General features: G+C 31.9%; 2 protein-coding genes across 3 annotated transcripts; both read right to left on the minus strand.

The window, feature by feature from the left end:
• Positions 1-5695: 5695 nt before the first annotated feature.
• Positions 5696-7224, minus strand: LOC100785563 (photosystem I reaction center subunit psaK, chloroplastic). The gene is made up of 3 exons (XM_003533796.3): positions 6997-7224; positions 6734-6817; positions 5696-5992 (listed from the first exon to the last, which is right to left on the minus strand). The coding sequence occupies exons 1-3, from the start codon at positions 7081-7083 to the stop codon at positions 5765-5767; spliced, it is 399 nt and encodes a 132-aa protein (XP_003533844.1). The 5' UTR covers positions 7084-7224; the 3' UTR covers positions 5696-5764.
• Positions 7225-11141: 3917 nt separating this feature from the next.
• On the minus strand, positions 11142-14192 carry LOC100803934 (uncharacterized). Of its 2 annotated transcripts, none has more exons than XM_006587055.4 (3): positions 13696-14192; positions 11731-13128; positions 11142-11505 (listed from the first exon to the last, which is right to left on the minus strand). In XM_006587055.4, exons 2-3 carry the CDS (start codon positions 13081-13083, stop codon positions 11482-11484), a joined length of 1377 nt encoding a protein of 458 aa, XP_006587118.1. In that variant the 5' UTR covers positions 13084-13128; positions 13696-14192; the 3' UTR covers positions 11142-11481. The 2 variants fall into 2 exon arrangements, with proteins under 2 accessions (XP_006587118.1, XP_040860826.1); XM_041004892.1 differs by lacking the exon at positions 13696-14192 and adding an exon at positions 13389-13587 and having other exon boundaries at positions 11159-11505.
• Between the last annotated feature and the right edge of the window lie 7888 nt (positions 14193-22080).

The raw sequence follows: 22080 nt of genomic DNA on the forward strand, positions 1-22080 counted from the left end.
CATAACAAATCTTGACACGTACTAAAATCCACTAACAAATTCCTATAGACCCGGTTAATAACAATAAACCACATCTTGCAACAATAAAGGAAATTGAAGAAACAATTCCTAAAGACTAGGACAAGAATAATAGACCCACATGATGATATTTTCAACAATCCCTCTCTTAAGCTGATGTTTACAAACACTCAGTTTAATACATATCAACAGCCAAACACCCTCTAATCACGATCTTGCAAAGTGAAGACACCGAGTAACTTCCTCAACTTCTGAAACGCAAGCAATTTGAGGGGTTTGGTAAATATGTCAGCAACTTGGTCTTCACTTTCGCAATAAACAGGATCACTAACTCCATCTTTTGTGTGGTTTCTTAAGAAATGATACTTAACATCAATGTGCTTGCTTCTTCCATGCAAAATAGGATTCTTGGAAAGTTTAATTATTGAACTATTGTCACAATAAAGTATAGTGGGTTCTTGTTGTTTGAAGTGCAGCTCTTCAAGAATTTTCCTCAACCAAATGGCTTGACAGGAAAATGCAGTTGCCGCTACAAGCTCTACTTCTATTGTTGATAAAATAACAATCAATTGCTTCTTTGAACTCCATGAAACAGCTATTGAACCCATCATGAATACATAGCTAGCTATACTTTTTCTATCATCAAGGTCACCTGCATAGTCACTGTCAGTAAAACCAAACAAATCACCCTTCTTATAGAACAACCCATATTCAATTGTTCCTTGCAAGTATCAAAAAATCCTCTTGGCAGCTAAAAGATGCATCTCCTTTGGGCATTCCATGTATCTGCTAATGAGACTTACAACATGCATAATATTAGGCCTTGTGGCGGTCAAATACATCAAGCTTCCCACAATTTTCCTGTAAAGGGTGTTGTCAACCTTCTTTCCTTCAAGATCTCTAATGAGCTTCAAACCCACTTCAGATGGCGTGCTAACAGAATTGCAGTTCTTCATTTGAAACCTGTCTAAAATTTATTACATATACTTCTTTTGAGAAATAAAAACACCAACAGCAGATTGCACCACTTTAATACCGAGAAAATAATGCATTTTTCCAAGATCAGTCATTTCAAATTCAAGCATCATAGACTGTTTAAAATTTTCAATCATGGCACTATCATTTCCTGTATAAATTAAATCATCCACATATAAACAAACAATGAGAATTTTACCTCCATCTCTAATTTTCGTAAAAAGCGTATGCTCATATGGACATTTCTTAAACCCTTCCTTAGAAAAATAAGCATCTATACGACTATACCAAGCTCTTGGAGCTTGTTTTAGTCCATATAGTGCCTTTTCTTAATTTATACACCTTATGCTCACTTCCAAGCTTCACATAACTAGGAGGTTGATCAATAAATACTTGTTCTTCCAAGTCTCCATGTAAGAAAGCGGACTTCACATCCAACTGGAAGATAGGCCATGAGTTTTCTGCTCACCAATCTAATTGTATCATGCCTAGCTACAGGAACAAACACTTCTTTGTAGTCAACACCAAACTCTTGCTTATAGCCTTTAGCTACTAAGCGCACCTTATACTTGTCAATTTCACCATTTTCCTTCAATTTTGTCTTGTACACCCACTTGACACCAATTGTTTTGTGTCTTGTTGGAAGATCAGTCAACTCCCAAGTATTGTTTCGTTTAATGGCTGCCATTTCTTCATCCATCGCCTTGCACCATTTTGATTCTTTGATAGCTTCTTCATAAGCTGTAGGATCACAATCAACAAATAAGGAAAAATGTGTGAGTGGGTCCTCATCAGATTCATCAGTTACCTCATAATCTATCATCCATGTTGGTCTTTTTCTAACTCGTTGAGGCCTTTGTTCTCCAACTTCTTCAACCACAAGTAGGCTTTGTGAATCATTCTGAGTTGCTGGCATATGTTGCTGCCTTTTCTCATCACTCTCACCATCAAAATCTACTAGAATATGTTGTCTAACAACATTGTCACTCCATGGCCAGGTCTTTTCTTCATCAAAGACAACATCATGACTGATTAAAATTTTCTTAGTGCTAGGATTGTATAGCCTATAAGCTTTTGATTGATCACTAGCACCAAGAAAAATGCATTTTTCTCCCTTGTCATTGAAATAATAAATTAAATATTATAAGTGGTACAATGGTTAAGATAAATATTGTAACATAAAAAAATGTAAAATATAATAACAAAAAAAATAAACCTATCATCTATCATTATCAATGTCTTGATTATAATGATAAATTAATATAATAAATAGTATAATCATTAAATTAAGAATGTAATATAAAAACAATGAAAAGTATAATGAATGAATTGAAGTAAAAAATAAAATAAAACATAAAAAAACCCAATTGTGCATCATAGTTAGAAATAGAATACGAAAATAATCTCGTCATCAAGTACTAAAAAATTTTAAGAGCAAATAAAATTGTATTGTGCATATATAAAACCCACTAAAAGAAGAATTTCCCTACCCCACTAAATTCATAACATTCGAAAAGCAAACAATACCCTCACTAAAAGCAACTCCTATCACGTTCCAATTCAAGAGCACAACTCTAATTAATTTATGGAAGTTTGAACAATTGCAAAAACCCACTAAAGCAAAACTGTAATCAACCCCTATGTTTCTTTTATTTCTTTTTTTACTCATCAATATTGGTGTTAATATCAACATTTTTCAATTATCGAAAAATGATCTTTGATGGAGCATTGAGAAATAGTCTTTTAATAGACTATTTTGACTAAGTGTCAAAATATAGTCTTTTGGCTAATTGTACAATGATAAAGAAATGAAGAATTAGAAAGCATCATGACACTAGAAGATATCAACGGTAGAGATTAAAGATACAAGTCATCAAGGGTACGTGAAAATCGAAAACAAAAGGCATCGACGGTGAAAATGACGTCCGGAAGTTATTTGAAAAGTTGAGTAGTTAGGAATTATTGTCTATAAATATTAGTTTGTACCATTGTAATAAGGGTTAAAACATGTAACACCCTCATATTCTCTCAAATCCACGTGACTCTCATGAGTCCACGCGACGTTTATCGATTGACGAGGTAGGACAATATTTTCAACCAACATTTCAATTCCAATTTTTATTTTCCTCTAAATCCTTTTACTTTTTCCAATCTCCATCTCTTCTAAAAAAATTACTATTTCAATCCCTACTTCTTATTATTATTGAAATTACTATCAAAATTATTATTGAAAAATTTCTATTAGAACTAATATCAAAATACTATTAGAATTATCATTGGAGTCAATAGTATTGAAACTTATTACTCTTTTGTTTATAATTTGTTCCAATGATTGATCTTTGATATTGATAAGAATTTAACACAAATCATGACGAATGACCTATCAGGAGAATAAAAGGTCTCCAAAGGAAGAATTGTCCCCTTCCTCAAATATACCTAAGATTATGTTTGTTAACGAAAACAAGCGCAAATTTCATAGTTAACAATTGGGGTATTTCACAATCAAAATATTGTATAGGTTAGTGAAAAAAATTAAAAATATCATTACTTGGAGAAAAAAGGTTAGTGTGCATGTTGTGAAACAAAATGAGGGGGTTTGGATGTTGGAGGAAAAAAGGAGACGACAAACATACAAATGAGTAAAAAAATAATAAAATCCTGATTTATTCCAAAAGGGTAAACATGAAATTTGATAAATGCATTAGGGATAAAAAAGGAAAAATAATATAAAAAAATTAGAAGCTAGTGTTTTAAAAAATGTTACTTCAAGTAGTGTTTTCAAAAAACATTAGAAATTACTGAGAAACTACTAAAAAAAACTTGTTTATCAAACAATGAAATGAGATTTCTAGTTAGTAAAAGAAATTAGAAACGAGCTTAAATGACTTGTCAAACTTAATCATAACCTTCAAGTAACATTTTAAAAGACTCTAGAAGCTACTAAGAAACTATTAAAAAAATTTCTTTATAAAACAATCAAATAAACTTTTTAGTTGATAAAAAAAAACTACAATTAATTAAAATGTCTCAATGAACATAACAAAGATCACATCAAATAATCTTCCTTTTTAAATTTATGTATCTGAAAGTAATGTGGAGAAAATTTATGACATGTGTATTGGTTTTTTTGGGATGAAGAAATGCGTTGCTTTTGCATGTTTGCATTATTCATGTGAGGTTGGGTAGGATGGAAGACCCTTACATGTCTCCCAATGTGGGAAGGAATTTGTAGACGGTTAGGTCTCCTTATTTTTTAATTAATGTTCAGATTTTTCTCCTTTTTTTTCACTTTCTCTGCTTGATACACCCTTGTTTTTTTCTTCTTCTCCCCCAGCCTCTGTGCTCCAACGATGAGGACCGCAACAATAACGGTGGTGTCACAGACAATTGTACGATTATACGAGGAGTGACCACCATAGATTTCTTCTTCTTCTCTCTCTCATGCGGACTTCACTTTGCATTATCATCGCCTTTGGTAATGGCTTTTGCGGCCCCACTGAACCCACCCGCGAACCCATTGAACTACCCTCCCTACTCCACCCCTTTCCTTCTTTCCCCCTCTTAGACTTTTTCCAATCATATTTTTTACAAGATTTTTTCTTGCAAGTTGTAATGCCAATTGTGGATATGACAAGGGAAAGAAAGTCAATCATGATGATAACATACGAAAAATAAACTTAGAAGCATACAATTTATAGAGAAGAGACAATAGGAATTATTGTGCTTCTTGTGTCATGTTTTCATAATAGACTTGGCTTATTTATAGGTACAAATTGTAACAGAAAGGCTACAAATAACTTAATAGAATTAACAATAAAGGGAAAATATAATTACTCATAATATATAAAGAATATGGATAGCCACCAAAAATTATTTATAACAGTATAAGCATGTTGCTTCACAATTAAGCCTTCATATAGCATAAATAGTTGTTCCACCAAAAAAAATATTATGTATAGATTCTACAAAAAAAAAATCATTTGATGTTGTGTTTCAATAAATTTATCCTTTATTAATTTCATCTTTAATATATTATAATAATTGCAAGAAAAAAAAATAATATGGCATTATAAGTAGAAAATAGGTCTTTCAATCTCCATGCATATATATTTGACATTTTACGAAATAGTAGACAAAATTATTCTGATATTTAACATACATATATTTAGACTGCCCAAATATCGAGAATATTGGTTTTCAAGAAACCCAGTACATCCATATTTTTTTAGTTATTGTAAATTTGCCACAGATCTTATAATTTTGAGGAGAAATATTAGTCTTGCAAACGTGTGTCCTTCTTATATTAAGCCTAAGAAGTTGCATGATGCAGGTTACTCACTAGTAGCAATTCAAATCCATCGGCCCAAGATTCCAAGAATGCTCTATTTTGCAGGAAAACATTTGATCATTTGCCACCATAGAGAAAGAGTTTATGTATTAATAGTGTAAATTTTTTTACATATAATCATAATTTATATAATACATTTGCTAATTTTTAAAATAATTATCTTAAAATGATTCAAACGATTATTTGTAATTGGATAATACTAATTAAATAATACTGTAAAATTATTTTGTCAATACATAAACATTAAACTATTTTTTAACTATATATATATATATATATATATATATAGATATATAGGAGGGAAAGGGAGAAGCTAAAGATTAAGTAAGGTTGAGGGAAGACTGAAGAGTGATGTGAAAATAAAGTACATAATAACATTGATTACTGATGTAACAAGCACTAAATTTGATTATAGTTGCTCATTTACAGGGCACCAATGTTCTTGAGACCAAGGACAACCCCAACCCCAATGATGTGGCCAACAGATCCACAGGCCAAGGTGTCAGCAAGGGTGAAGCCAGCAGGGTCACCAGTCTGCAAGCCTGAGTCCCTCACCTCCAGCTTTAGCCCTGCAGTGGCTTTCCTGTTTGCTGATGGAGCCAATCCAAACCTTCCAGCAAACAGCATCAGGGTTGTAGAAGCCACCATAATCTGCCCCAACATGTCAACAATCAGATACACATAATCATGGTAGCATTGCAAATCAAGCAATTCACAACTGTAACAACTGCTTTTGAAAGTTTTACTTCTTTTTTTTTCACAGGAATCAAAGACAGATACATGAGGTTTACACCAACTCACACATCATGCTCAACCAATTGAGATAGATCTCCTTTTTTTGAAAGTTTTACTTTGTTCAATCCATAGATAATGGTAAATGGTACAAGTACACATAGAAAGGGGGTTTGTTTAGATAAAAATCTCTATTAAGCACTTTTGGGAGAAAAAAAATTGGAAAGAAAATTGAAATAATTTAAAGAAGCTATGCAGTTCGTCATTTTTACATTATTATTACAAGATTTCCTTTTAAAAGGAATCTAGTATGTGATACAAGTGAATTCGGTACTCAGTATAAGGTTATTGATAAAATTTCATAACTACGATTCAATCAACTATATAACAAACTTTCAGGAATTCCAATTAACATTCATACATAATTCTCAATCACTTCTTTCTCATGGTAACTGAACTAGAAACTACATGAATTTTAGTACTATTATGCATATGCACACTCAGCAATTCACAAGATTGTTGCATGCACAAACAAGATTTTCTTATGTACCCCTCCAAAAGAATTGAATCTACTATCTATTATGCTTTGTAAATAAAGTCAGATGAAACTACAAAAGTAACAAGGAAACAATGAAATGACTCAAACTATTAAGATCCTACCAGATTAGTGGATGAACCAATGTAGTCACATCGAGCTCCCAAAGCACCCTTCCCCTTGGGCCTCATAGGTTGTTGGACAGCAACCTGAATAATGAGCAAAATCAACAAGTTATCATCACAATTACAATATTGCAAATGAAAGCAATAGATGTGAGATGGTTAATTAAAGTAACAAGATCAGGTTCAAATCAATTTTGTGTCTAACATAACAAAAAAGACATGGTAAATGTGGAAATACAAAAAGGGTGTTATGTTATGCTAACCAAGTTCTTCACAGGGGCAGCTGAGAATTGAGGTCTAAGACCACTGAATTGGGGGAGAGTGGTCATGATCACAGTGGTTGTTGCCATTTGTTAAAACTCAAAAAAAAAAAAAAAAAAAAAAGAGGAAATGATAATATGTTCTGCTGTCTCTAAGCACTCTCCTTTTTCTTTGGTTGCTAACGGTTATGATGTAACATGCAATATGCGTATCTAATGGCAGCCACATGAGCAATTTGTGGCCTCGGAAAGCCAATATGAGATGGCCAAAGATACATGACTCCGACGTGGCATTATCTGATTTGGTGGAGTGGATAATGGATAATGTCTTAGCTGCCAGGTTGCTTTATATCTTGTGTACTATTGGATATTGTGTGAGGGATTTAGGTGTCTCCATTCTAGATTAGTAGATTTTCAACAATTCCTTATTTTCAATAATAACTCTTCATTTATTGGTAAAAATGCTGAGTTGAATATTCAAAAAAAAAAATGTTGAGTTGATTCTTTCAGTGTCTACTTTTTTTTTCCTTCCTTTTTAAGCATGTCAAGCCTAAGGCTATGTTGTGATCAAACTTTTTTTTTTTTAATTAAAAGTTATCTTAAAATTAAAGTTTAAATAAAATGTTTAGAAATAAAATAAAAATTATTTTTGTTTAATTTAAAAAAAATCCGAAAGAGGAAAAAGTTATTTCATATAATATTTTGAAAAGCTTTTTTTTTCTTTACTTTAATAAAAATAAGTTGTTTAATTTTTAAAAAAAAAACTTCGGAAAAAGTGTTAAGCCTAATTTTTTTCCCTTAAAAAAAAGAAAAAGCTCCCGAAAAATTAGATCAAACAATACCTAAATTTAACTTTGGTACTATCTTTTACTAGTTAAGTATTTTAACTTTACCTTTGGCAACATACCAAATGCATTCAAATTTCCTCTATCATCCAGTAAAAAAAAAACCCTTCTTTAGTTTACCTTCGACAGTTGTTAAATAAAAAAAAATAGTATATACAACATTTTTAAAATTGGATTGTTTGTTAACTAGTTTCAAAGGCAATGAGATGATGGATCACTGTTTAAATCATATGAATTCGTATAAGTAACATAAATATAAATATATATATATATATATATATATATATATATATATATATATATATATATATTATCGGTGGCATAAGTTTAAAAATTAATTATGATAGTATAATGATAAGTTATTCTATCAAAATTCACCGGTTCAATAACAAATTTGATCGGTTCAATTCAAGTTAATTAACCCCAAGTCGATGGCATGTCCCATCCAACAAAATCACCGATTTTCATTTCAACTGATCCATTCAAACCGGTTTTTAAAACTATGTGCAGAATTTATACATATACTCCAACCACACCTATACGGGTCAAAGTCTAATAACACCAAAAGGGAAGGCACGCCATCACCAACATTAGTCGCAGCTAAATGGTTTCTTCCTTGTAAATTTGTTAAAAGCTTGGATTTCATTCCTACAAAATTTTCGTGATTTTTGTTCTCATAAAATTATAATTATAATGTATCATTTTCTTTGCCTCGTCTGTAACTATTAAGTGCTTGATAAAGAAACTGACTGCACTGAATAAACAACTTCGGTGCTTGATGAGAAAATGGACAGTATTGGTTTAAAAACCTGTTATTATTTGTCCCTTTCAGTGTTTGCCAAATGCCAAATAATATATACAGAGGATTAATTTATATAATAATGAATTGTGTCTATAATTAATTATCACGATAATCTCTAAAAATAATTCCCTAAACACACCCAACTAGGCCTCAAGTTAGATATATTCATACACAATTTAAAACTTTTTTTTTTTACTGTAAATCAAACACATTTGACGAAAAAAATGTCTAAGTTTTAACTTCAGCTTGTACCATCAAACTGAAAGCTGAGGCTAACTTTTTTTTATTAAAATCAAACACATTTGACAGTATTGGTTTAAAAACCTGTTATTATTTTTTTCACTTCACATTTATAATGTTTGATTTAGAGGAAAAAAGTTGATGATACAAGCTGAGGCTAACTTTAATGTGGAAAATTATCCTAGTTTGAATTCAGAGGTTACTGAATCGACATTGAAGCATGTGGTGGCTCAGATAAAAAGCAAGCACAAGCATGTAAGTTTAGAATCAGATGTTGCTATGGAGACTCCCACAGCATCAACTTTATGTGTCTGTTTTAACAATGACAGTGCAATTTTCTGATAATATGATTTGTTGATGGCCATAAAATTTGGTGTAATTATTGATTTCTACATAACAATCTTAAAAGACAGATAAAAAATACAAAAATAGTCATTTTTATAAAGCAATCAGCCTTGGGTGGAGCAACGAAATACAACCAACCTTGCTACATGCATGCACTGCAGCAACAAAATGCGTAGAGGTTCCAAACTGGGGTAGGATGATCTATCAATGTTGTTCATGAGTTAGTGTGAAGAGCCACGTATAAATAAATAAAAACATACCCAAAAATCAAAATGATCATTTTGATATCTGATTGTCTAATCAAGTGATAATTTAGTTATTGAAAAGACAAATTTTGAATTCCTAAATGTTCAAAAAGTGGATTAATTAAGTCCTATTGATCTACAATTTAATGTTAAATTAACCCTTAAAAAATACAATTTCATGTTAAATTAATTATAAAAATACTATTGAAGATATACTTTTGTAACTGCATAATATTTTATTTTTCAGATTTTAAAATAGGATTTAGTAAATAAATTGGTTTCCTATATTTTATGATATTTTATGAGTAAGTCAATTTTAATGGATTAGGCTAGTCAATAAGTGGTTCTTATCTTTAAGGAGCAAGTTAGTTTTAATATTCTATTTTACTAATAAGAACAATTTAAATTAGAATAGAATAATTCTATTTTCTCCGCATAGGTATTGTCTCTCTTCTTTCCTCTGTTTCTTTATAATTTTCTCCACAAGACTAACAAATACAACTTAATGTCAAATTTGCATTTGAACATTACATCTTAATAAAAAAAAAATGGTTGTGAAACTTAACAACAGTCCGTAATTTTCATACTTTTTACGAATTTAAAGATTACATCAAAATTTGAGTTCTTTCAAGACCAAATACCCTATTTGCGCATTTAGGAATGTCATTTATCCGCTTTGTTACTTTTTTTGTTATCTCTGATAAGATATCATCTCAGGCATAGACGTAAGACTAATTATCGTTGGATATCATCATTTATTTACTTAGACTCAAATACATTATTCAGTTATTCTGTATATTTATTTTCTTAATTGGGTATTATTTAGTTATAGACAAAAAATTTCTCATTTTGTTCTCATATATTCATGCACACACAAAAAAAAAAGTTGATTCCCGTGTGTTTTTGGTTATATCATAAACATGCCATACAAATTATGCAGCATGATTTCTTTAAGAAAATTAAAGAAAAAACATACAAGATGCACTTTCTACTAGGCTAGATTTCATTTTCTTGTCCTTATTTTCTCCTTCCTTTTGCATGTTGAGCTACTTTCAGCCTATGCCTTCACGTAGTTCGTTAGTATGCAGTGCTAATGGAGACCACAATTCAGAATCTGTTGTAAAGGCAAAGAACAACAAGTGGGCAAAACAAAATATCCCATTATACATATACCTAATTAACTGGAATGGTTGACAGACAATTTTGTCTCTTAAGCATGTGGTGAAAATTCGATCTCAGGTCAGTGCATATAGAAAAACATATATTAGAAGAAAGTCAATCTTTTAAATGAATCTCAATGCTTTCAAAGAGTATTTACTATTTAATTGCCGGCCAAGGAATACCCCGGTTTCAACAAAAAAAGAAAATTCCTTTTCACATGCATGGTTTATGTTTATCTATTTTCACTGTTCTCAAATCTCTCATGTATGGAAGACTAGCCCCTTAGTATCACCTAACACTTTTGCAACTAAGGAAACTCAATATAGTTACGTTAACAGTTATGTAATAAAATTTCATCTATTCACAACATAATCAAATATCTTGTTAATAGTTAGCAAAAGAAAAATGGTGAAACTGAAGTGAGAAATTCCAGAAACATTCTCTTCCTTTTTTTCTTTTTTTTTAAAGAAAAACCTTTTCTTCCTAAGTATACATAAACAACGTTAGGAATTGAGTTATTGAGAGCATTCATTTACTTCCCCTTCAATGTAACATTGTGACCATACAGTATCTGTTTCGCACTATAGAAAGCTTTTTAATCCAATAGCTATGATTACCACAACCTCAATCTCAAGAAGAAAAAAGACAAGGGAAACCATATTCAAGCCTACAAAAATTTCAAATTGCCGTCATACTAGTGCTTAGTATATACCACATGTTATTGAAATGTATACATTTTTTGGTAACAAAAAGAAACAATCCTCTGTATACAAACTGTATTTACAATTGTACATCATGTAATGCAGTGAGTTGATCGGTCGTCTAAGATGGTCATTCTGCAGGTACTTCATCAAAGCCAAAAGTGCAACATTGCCTGTTCATAGAAATTTACTATCATTAATTCTTATTTCAAATGTCAGAAATAAAGAGCACAAATAATTCTTCATCAAAAGCCAGTCCCAACCTATCTATCTTACCACATCAAAACTAATGCCAAATATAGAGTGTATGCATACAAAATGAAAGAAAAAGACTCATTCAATCAATACACATAATTTTGTCTCAAAATGAAGGAAAGAAACACCATATTATATTTTACCTCTTGGAGAGAAGCCAAAGACACATCATCCTTAGGAGTGACTTCTTTGGTTTTCAAGCTTCTCATCCCTGATTGTATCATTTGGAGTTGACTTTGTATGTCCTTTAACAGCCTCAACTGCTCTTCACCATTCCCTTCATTGATAATCTCTTGCCTTGCACTAATTCTCTCCCTCTCAAGCCTCTCAAATCTCTGATTCAGCTTTTGAAACTCGGCTTGAGAATTGCAATCCACACACATCCCCCCTTTCTTCTGGCCAATGATAGTCATCATCATATCTTTAAGACAAGGAGTTTTGATTTCACCATGTACTTTAAACACACCTTTTTTCTTTTCTGCATCATTTTTAAGAGGTGATTCAACCATTCCCTCAGACACAGAATCTGGTTTTGTTAATCTGTTGTTCTCTGCATCAGAACTCCAATTCTCAACCCTCTTTTCCCCATGTTCACTGACCTCATGATCTTCACTAGTTTGTGGGACTTCATACACATCATGAACATTAAGCAAGCGAGAAGAATCATTAGCAACTCCTCTATTGTATGTACTTTCACCTTGACTCACTTCATCTAAGTTAGTAGAGATCAATCTGTGTGTTTGATCACATGTCATCTTAGCACTAGCATGTGGTAAAATTGAACAAGACCTCCCTCTTCTACTTCTCAAATTTGCACTCTTTTCTCCTTCAGCACAATCTGAAATCACCCTCACTTGTTCATTCAACTCCTTTATCTGGTTCAAATATGAATCAAGAGTTCCACTGCCAGGTTGATCAACTTCTTTGTCAGTATTACTCTCCTCAATTATCTTAGGGATCACATCAAGAACTGGACTAGGTGATCTTCCCCTCTTTGCAGCAGCTCTTAAAGAACTCAGAAACTGAATTGCAGGCATTGATTGCAGCCTTCTAACAGAGCTACTCTGACCCCCATTTTCTCCATTTCTTTGATCGCTCCTATTCAATAGCAGAAGATCCTCTTGGAGTTCACACCCCAAGCTCATAAGTTTGTGTCTATAAGCCTTCACTTGAAACTCGAGAGACGCAATTTGCATTTCCTTCTGATACATTAGTTCCTCAAAAGCCTCAAGAGAGGCCTCAGCATGGCCTATCTTCTCCTCTGCCACCCTCTTGTAGTGTCTTGCCTCCATCTTCACCACGGCAATCTCTCCCTGCAAACGCAGTATCATGTCCAATGCTTCACTCGTTGCGGTCGCTGAAGCTTCTCTTTCCTCATCCAATTCAGCATATAGCTTTTCCAGAAGTTGCTGCTGCGCAAGAAGCGTGTCCCTCATTGCTGTTACATCACTTTTACTTCTAGATATCACAGAACACCTTATGCTTTTCTCTGCCATACTACAGCCTTGATTGATTATTGAATTTGAAGCTATCACCAAAACCTGAACACAGAACATAGAAATTCAATTTCAGTATATCACAATCACCCTTGAACTTGCAAATTGCAATCATAAAGAACCATAGGGGGAAAATTATAGTTATCAAAGTAGACTTTATGGATCAATTTCAGTATTTTTTTAGATAAAATATTATCTGCGAGAGAAAATGTTGTCACTAAGGCATGTGAGCATAGTGTATAAATAAATAAATAAACGCACAAAACCCACGAAAATTAAGGAATCTAGTTTTGAAAGTCTACTACCACTACATGTGCCGTGCCTCAGAAACAGAACAACTATACAAGTCACCTAGACGAAATTTTGGCATTAAATAAAATCCTATTGTCAAATTCCAACGAGTCTCACAAAAATTCGACTAAAAGCGATCAGCCAAATTCCTGATGGTGATTAATCATCGGCAAAATTGAATACTTTGTTCCAATGTCATGGTAACAAAAGAATGCTAACAATATCATAAATGATATGACTAAGAAGGTGATCCATTAACAGATATATCATATATATAATCCCTAAGGAAGAAGAAAATTATTACAGAAAGCAACCACTTACCAGTTACCAGTACAGAATCTGAACCCGACCAAAAATGAGAAATCGTTTGTGAGAAGAAAAAAAAAAGAGAGAGAGAGAATGGGATCTTGTTGTAGTAAAGGGGTGTATGGCCAAAAGGAAATTTAGGGGAAGTAAACTTAATAAAAAAGATTGGTTTGCTTATAAAGGGAAATGAAAAAAGAGTGTATAAAACTGGACACGCTTTTCAAACAAGGAAAAAGACTTCAGACCAAATGGGTGGAAATGAAATGGGACAAACATGGAAATCTTGCAGCGGAGCGTGAAGAAACAATCTTGATCACACTCACAAGTATCAAAGGGCCACTCACTCTGCTTGTGCCACAATCTTCACAACTAAGAAGAAATAAAAAGAAATTTTAGTCTCTTACGTAATAAAATAATATTTTATGATAGATTTTAGTATTTTTTTTTTGGCGGGTTTTTTAAACGCTAAAAATCGTTACAAAATTTCAATTTAACAATTTCTCAAAATTCATGAATTAAAAAAATATTTTTAAATTTCAAGAAAAAAAAACACATCCCCTCAAATTCAGGACTCTTAAAAAAACGAACTTTATTGGGTTGGCTTCTGCTATTGTGCAGAGTGTGGCTTTGTTTGCAGTTACGGACAAAATCACGGTTCGTTAACGTTTACGCTTTGGTTTTAATGCCCACATTCATTTTTTCTTTTCCCGTTTTTTTTAAGTTTTGGGCGGTGATTAATCATTTCATTTCTCATTTCCTTGTAGGTAATGGATTCAGATTTTTCATTTGACTTTTTCTTTCCTTCTCTATGATGTTTTTCTGATTTTCTTAATATTACCCAAAATTAATATTAATTTTCATTTAACTTTTTCATTTGACTTTCTTTTTGTGAACTATGTCATTTGACTTTCATTAAAAATTTAATAAATTTTATTGGCATGACATTTGATGATAATATACCACAAACATAATAACACAACACGGATGTAAAAAATAACATGAGTTGACATATATGCTAAGGTGACACTTACCTGAACCTTAGGTGATGATAATATACGACACTAAGATGACATGCAAAATTAATAAATGAATTAATATAATGACACTAGTCACTAGGAGGGATCAAGCATCCTCTCTCCCAGGTAAACGAGCAACAGCACAACTAATATACTAATGAATTAATTTGACATGTAATTGCAAATTAAAACATTTATAATATATATATAACTTAAATGAGTGACTAAAATTACACCCACTACCTAATTAAATAATTTTATATCATATAAACTACTAATGCTAAAATTAATATTCATAAATGTATACTATATATGTAATTAAAATAAATAATAATAATATTAAAATTAATAATATGTATAACAACCAAAATAACACATATTTATTACTACTAAGAGTGAAGTTTCAAATCCCATTTAGGCTTTGTATATACTAATTTATATACACTAAAGAATTTGATTCTACTAGACTACTAGTACCACTTTGTTAATTCTTTTCTTTTTTTTATTGATTTGCATGTCACATCATTACACATAAGTGTCACATTAGAATACATATTAACTTTTATATCTTGTGTTACATTATCAAATGCCACATTAGTAAAATTCGTTGAATTTCTAATGAAATAATTGACGAAAAAACTTGGTTGTAACACGAAGGAAACTTAACAGATTCAATTGGTACAATTGAAACCTTGTTATCAAAATCTCATAATTGTGTATAAATTATAATGTATTATCAAGAGGACTAATTTTTTTTACATCACCTATTAACATTGATGTTATATGTTAAATATTAAATCTATAAAGTTAAAAAAAAAATCAGAGACTATATTAATAACGAAATTAAGTCATAAATACATTAAGTTATTCAAATCCAACCTTCATGTTTTTTAAACAAAACATCAAATTCAAAATTTAAATTTAACTATTTTAAATCTATAAATTAGTTAGAATCAAACAATTTTTTCAACTCAACTCTAAACTGTAAGTATTCTATAAGCTCAAATATCATGTGACTGTAATTTAACAAAAAAATATTAAAGTTGTAGTTATTGTTGTTTGAACTTTACTTATATTAATATACTGCATTGAGTATAATTGTATGAACTTCCCTTTTCATAGTCCCTTTATTATATATCTTTTGTGAAATACTCATTTTTATTTAGCGGGAGAGTATATGTTTGATTACCATTGTGTATAAAATTTTCTTGGGCCAACGGTAATTACGCACCTCAAGCAGAATTAATCTTTGATTTAATAGGTTGAGGGATACCTATAATCTCTAACCTAGGACAAAAAAAATAGTCTCGTATTAAAACATTGCTATGGGCATTGTATTAGTTATCACAAATTTCGTCTTAATTGTCATCTGCAATAATTCTTAATTTTACATAATCATTCAATCACAACTTATAATATATGGTAAGTTTATTTATTTTTATAATAATTATCTTCAAAATTATGTAGATGATTTGTGATTAAATGACAGTCTAGAATTTTTAGACTGTTACATGACCATTAAATTCATTAATTTTACATTTTTATTACATTAACTTAAAATTTTGACCTTGACTTCGCTTTCTCAAAGATATCATATAATTAGTCTTGAATGGCAGGAATTTGGTCACAAAAATCTTTGGAGCGTTCTCTTAGCACAGTTAGATGCTTAGTTTAGCTTGATCATGGTTAATGGTTAGAACCTAGTTAGTTAGTTAAAAGTTAGTTATTCCAACTAACTTGTGTATATATAGATGCCATAACAGCATGTAACTAACTAATTAGTTTTACACTTCAATAATAGGTCAAGCTTATTCTTCTTTTCTCTTTTGCTTTCTCTGCAAGTTTTCCAAGCTTGCATTTCTCTCCCATGGCTGATATCAAATCTATGATGGTATCAGAGCTCTCTTCTTTTAAGGAGCTTTGCTACGCTACTCACATTCTTCCTCTCGATTATCATATCCTTCATTCTTACATCATGAGTGAACAACAACAAGATCAATCACTCAATGTACACAGTCCTTATTACCTTCATCCGAGAGAAATCTAGCAATAGCTTTGGTTTCTCCGGTTCTTGATTCGTCCAATTATAATTCATAGAGTCGATCTATGCTTACTGCATTAAGCGCGAAGAACAAATCTGAGTTTGTCGATGGCTCTATTCAAAGACTACATTAGATCATGCACTTCATGCAGCTTGGAAGAGGTGCAATAATATGGTGGTTTCGTGGTTGATTCATTCAGTCTCTCTTTCAATTAGACAAAGCATACTATGGATGGATGATGCACAAGATATTTGGAAAGACTTAAAATCATGATATTCACAAGGAGACCTTTTGAGAATTGCAGAATTACAGCAAGACATGGCATCAATTAAACAAGGTGACAAGTCGATAACTGAGTATTTTACAAGATTACGTGTAATTTGGGACGAGTTAGAGAGCTATAGACCTAATCCTATATATGCTTGTAATCCAAAATGTTCATGTGACACATTTAGTAATGTTTTAGAGAGGAAGAAACAAGATCATGTGATGCAATTTCTTAGAGGATTGAATGATCAATTTAGTACTGTCAGATTTAATTTCTTGATGATGGATCCACTACCTAGCATAGCTAAGGTTTTCTCATATGCAGTAAAACAAGAAAGGTAAATTAACAACAATTATGCATTAGGAAGCACTGGTTTGATTAATGCAGCAAACACTAACTCATCAAACTCACCCTTTTCATGTACATATTGTGGTAAGGATTGGCATACTGCTGATAAATGTTACAGAAAAAATGGTTTTCCTCATAATCCATCTTCTAGAGGAGGAAGAAGTGGTTCAACTGGTTTTGGTCGAGGAAATTCAGGTGGAAGAGGCAATAAAATTTGCATTCACTGTGGTTTGAATAATCACATTGTTGATGAATGTTATAGAAATCATGGATACCCTCCTGGTCATAAATATCATAAGCCTCAAGATTCATTAGTCAATCATGTAAATGTTGTAAAAGAGGAAAATGCAAATTCATATGTAGAGTAGAATCAAGAGGCGCAAGGTTCAGATGTCAAATTGGCTGCTCAACAATACAAAGCGTTAATGACATTGCTGCAACAACAAGGATCTTCAACTCACAATAGTTCACATGTGAATCAGATTGGCACAATGACCAATTCTGGTCATGTACTTACAAGCAATGTGTCATCAATAAGTTGTAGTATGAGCAGGGCAAGTGAGAGTAAATGGATATTGGACTCAGGTGCCATAGACCATGTTACATCATTTTCTCACTTGTATTCTTCATGTAGACAAATAAGTCCCATTATTGTTAAACTTCCCACTGGTCATACAGTTACTGCAACATATGCAGGCACTATTAGATTTTCTCGTTCCTTATACCTTGAGGATGTATTATGCATACCAAGTTTTCAGTTCAATCTAATATCTATATCAAAGTTATTGTGTTACTTTCCATGTAAGCTAACCTTTGTGGTTGACACTTGCTTTATTCATGATGTACAGACCCTCCAGAGGATTGGTACAGTTGATTTGGTGGATGGTCTTTATAAGCTCAACATGAAGAAATCTGATTTTGTTTTTGTCACAGCTTATGTTTCTTATAATAGTTCTACTTACTCATGTAATAAAGTACCCATTAATATTTGGCAATTTCAATTAGGACATCCCTCTTTTAAAAGATTGCAATTGTTGAAGCAATCACATCCTTTACTTTCAGTTGACAAACAATTTGTATGTCCAACTTGCCATCATGCAAAACAAAGAAAAAATTATTTTCCTAGCAGTGATTCACATTCTTCTTCCCCTTTTTCTCTTATACATGTTGATATTTGGGGTCCATGTCATATTACTTCTTTAAATGGTCATAAATATTTTCTTACCATAGTGGATGATCACTCAAGATTTGTCTGGATATTTCTTATGAAATCTAAAGCAGAAACTCAATCTCATTTAAAGTCTTTTGTTGCATTTGTTGAAAGGCAATTTGATACAAAAGTAAAAATGATTCGCTTAGATAATAGTTAAGAGTTCATCATGAAACAATTTTATGATGAATCTGGTATCATGCATCAAACTTCTTGTGTTGAAACTCCCCAACGGAATGGGATTTTCAAATGAAAACATCAACATTTACTTAATGTCACTAGACCTTTACTCTTTCAGTCTAACTTGCCTCTTGTCTTTTAGTCCTATGCTCTTATTCAATTTGCTACTCTTATAAATTGTATGCCTACTCCCTTCCTTGACAACAAAGCTCCTTATGAGAAACTTTATGGACATCCCTATGACATTACCATTCTAAGAGTCTTTGGTTTTCTTTGTTTCCCTAGCACACATTTTGCAAATAGGAAGAAGCTTGATCTTAGGGCTACAACTTCTGTTTTTCAAGGCTTCAAGTCACATACAAAAGTTTATGTCATTTTTTATCTTAAAACAAGGGTCATCAGTGTATCCAGGAATGTTATCTTTTATGAAGATTGTTTTCATTTCAATGTTCAAGATTCTCATGATCTCATTACTATTTTGCCTATACCAATTTCTTCTTTTCATGATGACATTAAATTTCCTGCCTCCACTTCTTCCATATTACCATTTTTCCCACCTGATTCTTCTCTTGTAGCCTCTATACCCACAGAAATACCACAAACTCTTAGAAGATCAGAAAGACAAATTCAAAGACCATGCAAATATAAAGATTTTCATGTTAGTTATTTACCATCTATTGTTGCCAGTCACTCTATAGGTAGTCTTTATCCCTTAAGCTCTGTACTTTCTTATAGTAGATTATCTCCATCTTATCATAGTGCAATTTTATCTGCCACTCAACAAGTTGAACCTTAAGTCATACACTGAGGCATCCAAAGATCCTAATTGGATTCAAGCCATGAATGCTGAGATTCAGGCATTAGAAGCTAATCATACATGGACACTTACTGATCTTCCTCCAAATAAGACTGTCATTGGTTGTAAGTGGGTCTATAAAACAAAACATAAATCAGATGGTTGAATAGAAAGATACAAGGCAAGATTAGTTGCCAAGGGATACACTCAAGTGGAGGGTCGGGACTATCTAGATACTTTTTTCTCCAGTGGCTAAATTGACTACAGTCAGACTATTACTTGCTCTAGCTGCTATTAACAAATGGCACTTAAGGCAGCTTGATGTAAATAATGCTTTCTTACATGGAGATTTAAATGAAGAAGTTTACATGGTGATTCCTCAAGGTATGAATCCAAAAAAGCCAGGTTTAGTGTACAGACTTCAAAGGTCTTTGTATGGGTTGAAACAGGCCAGTAGGCAATGGTATGTCAGGTTATCCTTTTTTCTAATATCTCATGGTTACAAACAATGTGCTTCTGACTATTCTTTATTTCTAAAACATCAACACAATTATATCACTGCTTTGCTAGTTTATGTGGATGATATAGTCTTATCTGGAAACAATTTTACTGAGATTCAGAATATTTCACACCTATTGGATAATGCTTTCAAAATTAAGGATTTGGGTGATCTAAGGTTCTTTCTAGGCTTTGAAGTGGCTCGTACTTCTACTGGTATCAATCTTTACCAAAGAAAGTATGCATTAGATATTCTTACTGATACTGGCATGTTGGGTTCCAAACTAGTATCCACTCCCTCTGATTACACTACCATATTGCATCAACATTCTAGTTCTCCTCTCTCAGCTGAAGATGCCTCTTCTTATAGGAGATTGATAGGTAGATTAATCTACTTAACAAATATAAGGCCCGATATCACATGTGTTGTTCAACATTTAAGTCAATTTGTGGCTTAGCCAACTTTGGCTCATTAACAAGCTGCTTCCTGAATTCTAAGATACATCAAAGGGTTTCTAGGTGCAGGCATTTTCTTTTCAACAGATAGTTCTATCCAATTGAAAGGCTTTAGTGATTCAGACTAGGCTGGCTATATTGACACTAGAAAATCTATTATAGGATTCAATGTTTGTCTTGGTTCTTCTTTAATTTCATGGAAATCTAAGAAGCAAGCTCCTGTTTCTAGAAGCTCTTCAGAAGTTGCAATGGCTAACCTTTCTGTTAGAAGAATTCAAAGTTGTTTTCCATCAACCTGTTGTTCTGTATTGTGATAACAAGTCAGCTTTACATATTGCTTCAAATCCTGTGTTTCATGAAAGGACCAAACATATTGAAATTGATTTCCATATCATTCAAGAGAAGATCCTTGTAGGGCTTGTCAAATTGCTTCCAATAACTTCTGCCAATCAGCTTGTAGATATATACACCAAAGCACTCATGCCTGGTGCTTTTCAGTTCTTATACTCCAAGCTAGGAATGTCCAACATCCATTCCCATCTTGAGGGGGGATCTTAGCATAGTTAGATGCTTAGTTTAGCTTGATCATGGTTAATGGCTAGAACTCTAGTTAGTTAGTTAGTTAGTTAAAAGTTAGTCATTCCAACTAACTTGTGTATATATAGATGCCATAACAGCATGTAACTAACTAAGTTTTACACTTCAATAACAAGTCAAGCTTATTCTTCTTTTCTCTTTTGCTTTCTCTGCAAGTTTTCCAAGCTTGTATTTCTCTCCTATGGCTAATATCAAATATATGATGTTCATGTGATGGGCTGATGGCACCTTAATGGCAGGAATTTGGGGGCAATAAGGTAGCTTTTCCATACCATTACAAATAACCATGCATGACTTGCAAAAAAATAATCGTTTGATTAAGATATTATTCAGTCATACTCCAAAAGTATTTTATTTTTGACCCTTACACACACAGACAAGTATCTTTGTTACTTTCAATTTAATTAGGCTATAATTGTAATTTCACTTAATTTTATTCAAAATAATTTGAAATTTAAAAAAACAATTTCAACAAATTATCCAACACTTAAAAATTTAACTTATAAAATTATTCTACCATTGTTTTGTATAAAAATGACACTAGTTTAACCTATATCGTCAACTAGGTAGGTGCATTTTAGTCATTTAGTACAAAAATTTCAAATAATTTAAAACAATTCCAAAAAGATGATTTTTATTATAAAAACATTATTCTCAACTTAAATTATAATTTTTTCTTAATTTTTAACTATTTTACTAATTTATTTCATTTCAAATGATTCATTATAAAATAACTTATTTGGATAGAATATTTGAAGGTGATTTAAAATTTTGGTATTTTTATGAATCATTTTGATTAACTAAAACAATCAGATTTCAAATTCTCTCAAAAATGTCAATCAAGGTTGTTTTTTGGTCAACACTGGTTAAATTTTTTTGGTCGATGTTAGATAGTGTTTTTTCAGTAGACATTAGTTAGGATTTTTTTGCCAATGTCTACTAGGGTTTTTATATTGACGTTGGATAGGATTTTGTTTATTGACATTGGC

Source organism: Glycine max, chromosome 9 (assembly GCF_000004515.6).
Source record: "Glycine max cultivar Williams 82 chromosome 9, Glycine_max_v4.0, whole genome shotgun sequence".
NCBI lineage: Eukaryota > Viridiplantae > Streptophyta > Magnoliopsida > Fabales > Fabaceae > Glycine > Glycine max.

Excerpts from the sequence above, each read along its gene's own strand:
- LOC100785563 (XM_003533796.3), bottom strand. The coding sequence starts at position 7,083 with ATGGCAACAACCACTGTGATCATGACCACTCTCCCCCAATTCAGTGGT. Across the intron at positions 6,818-6,996 it reads CTGCCCCTGTGAAGAACTTG|GTTGCTGTCCAACAACCTAT; the intron begins GTTAGCATAACA and ends CTCATTATTCAG. Across the intron at positions 5,993-6,733 it reads TTGGTTCATCCACTAATCTG|ATTATGGTGGCTTCTACAAC; the intron begins GTAGGATCTTAA and ends ATGTTGGGGCAG.
- LOC100803934 (XM_006587055.4), bottom strand. The coding sequence starts at position 13,083 with ATGGCAGAGAAAAGCATAAGGTGTTCTGTGATATCTAGAAGTAAAAGT. Across the intron at positions 11,506-11,730 it reads CTTTGGCTTCTCTCCAAGAG|GCAATGTTGCACTTTTGGCT; the intron begins GTAAAATATAAT and ends TTCTATGAACAG.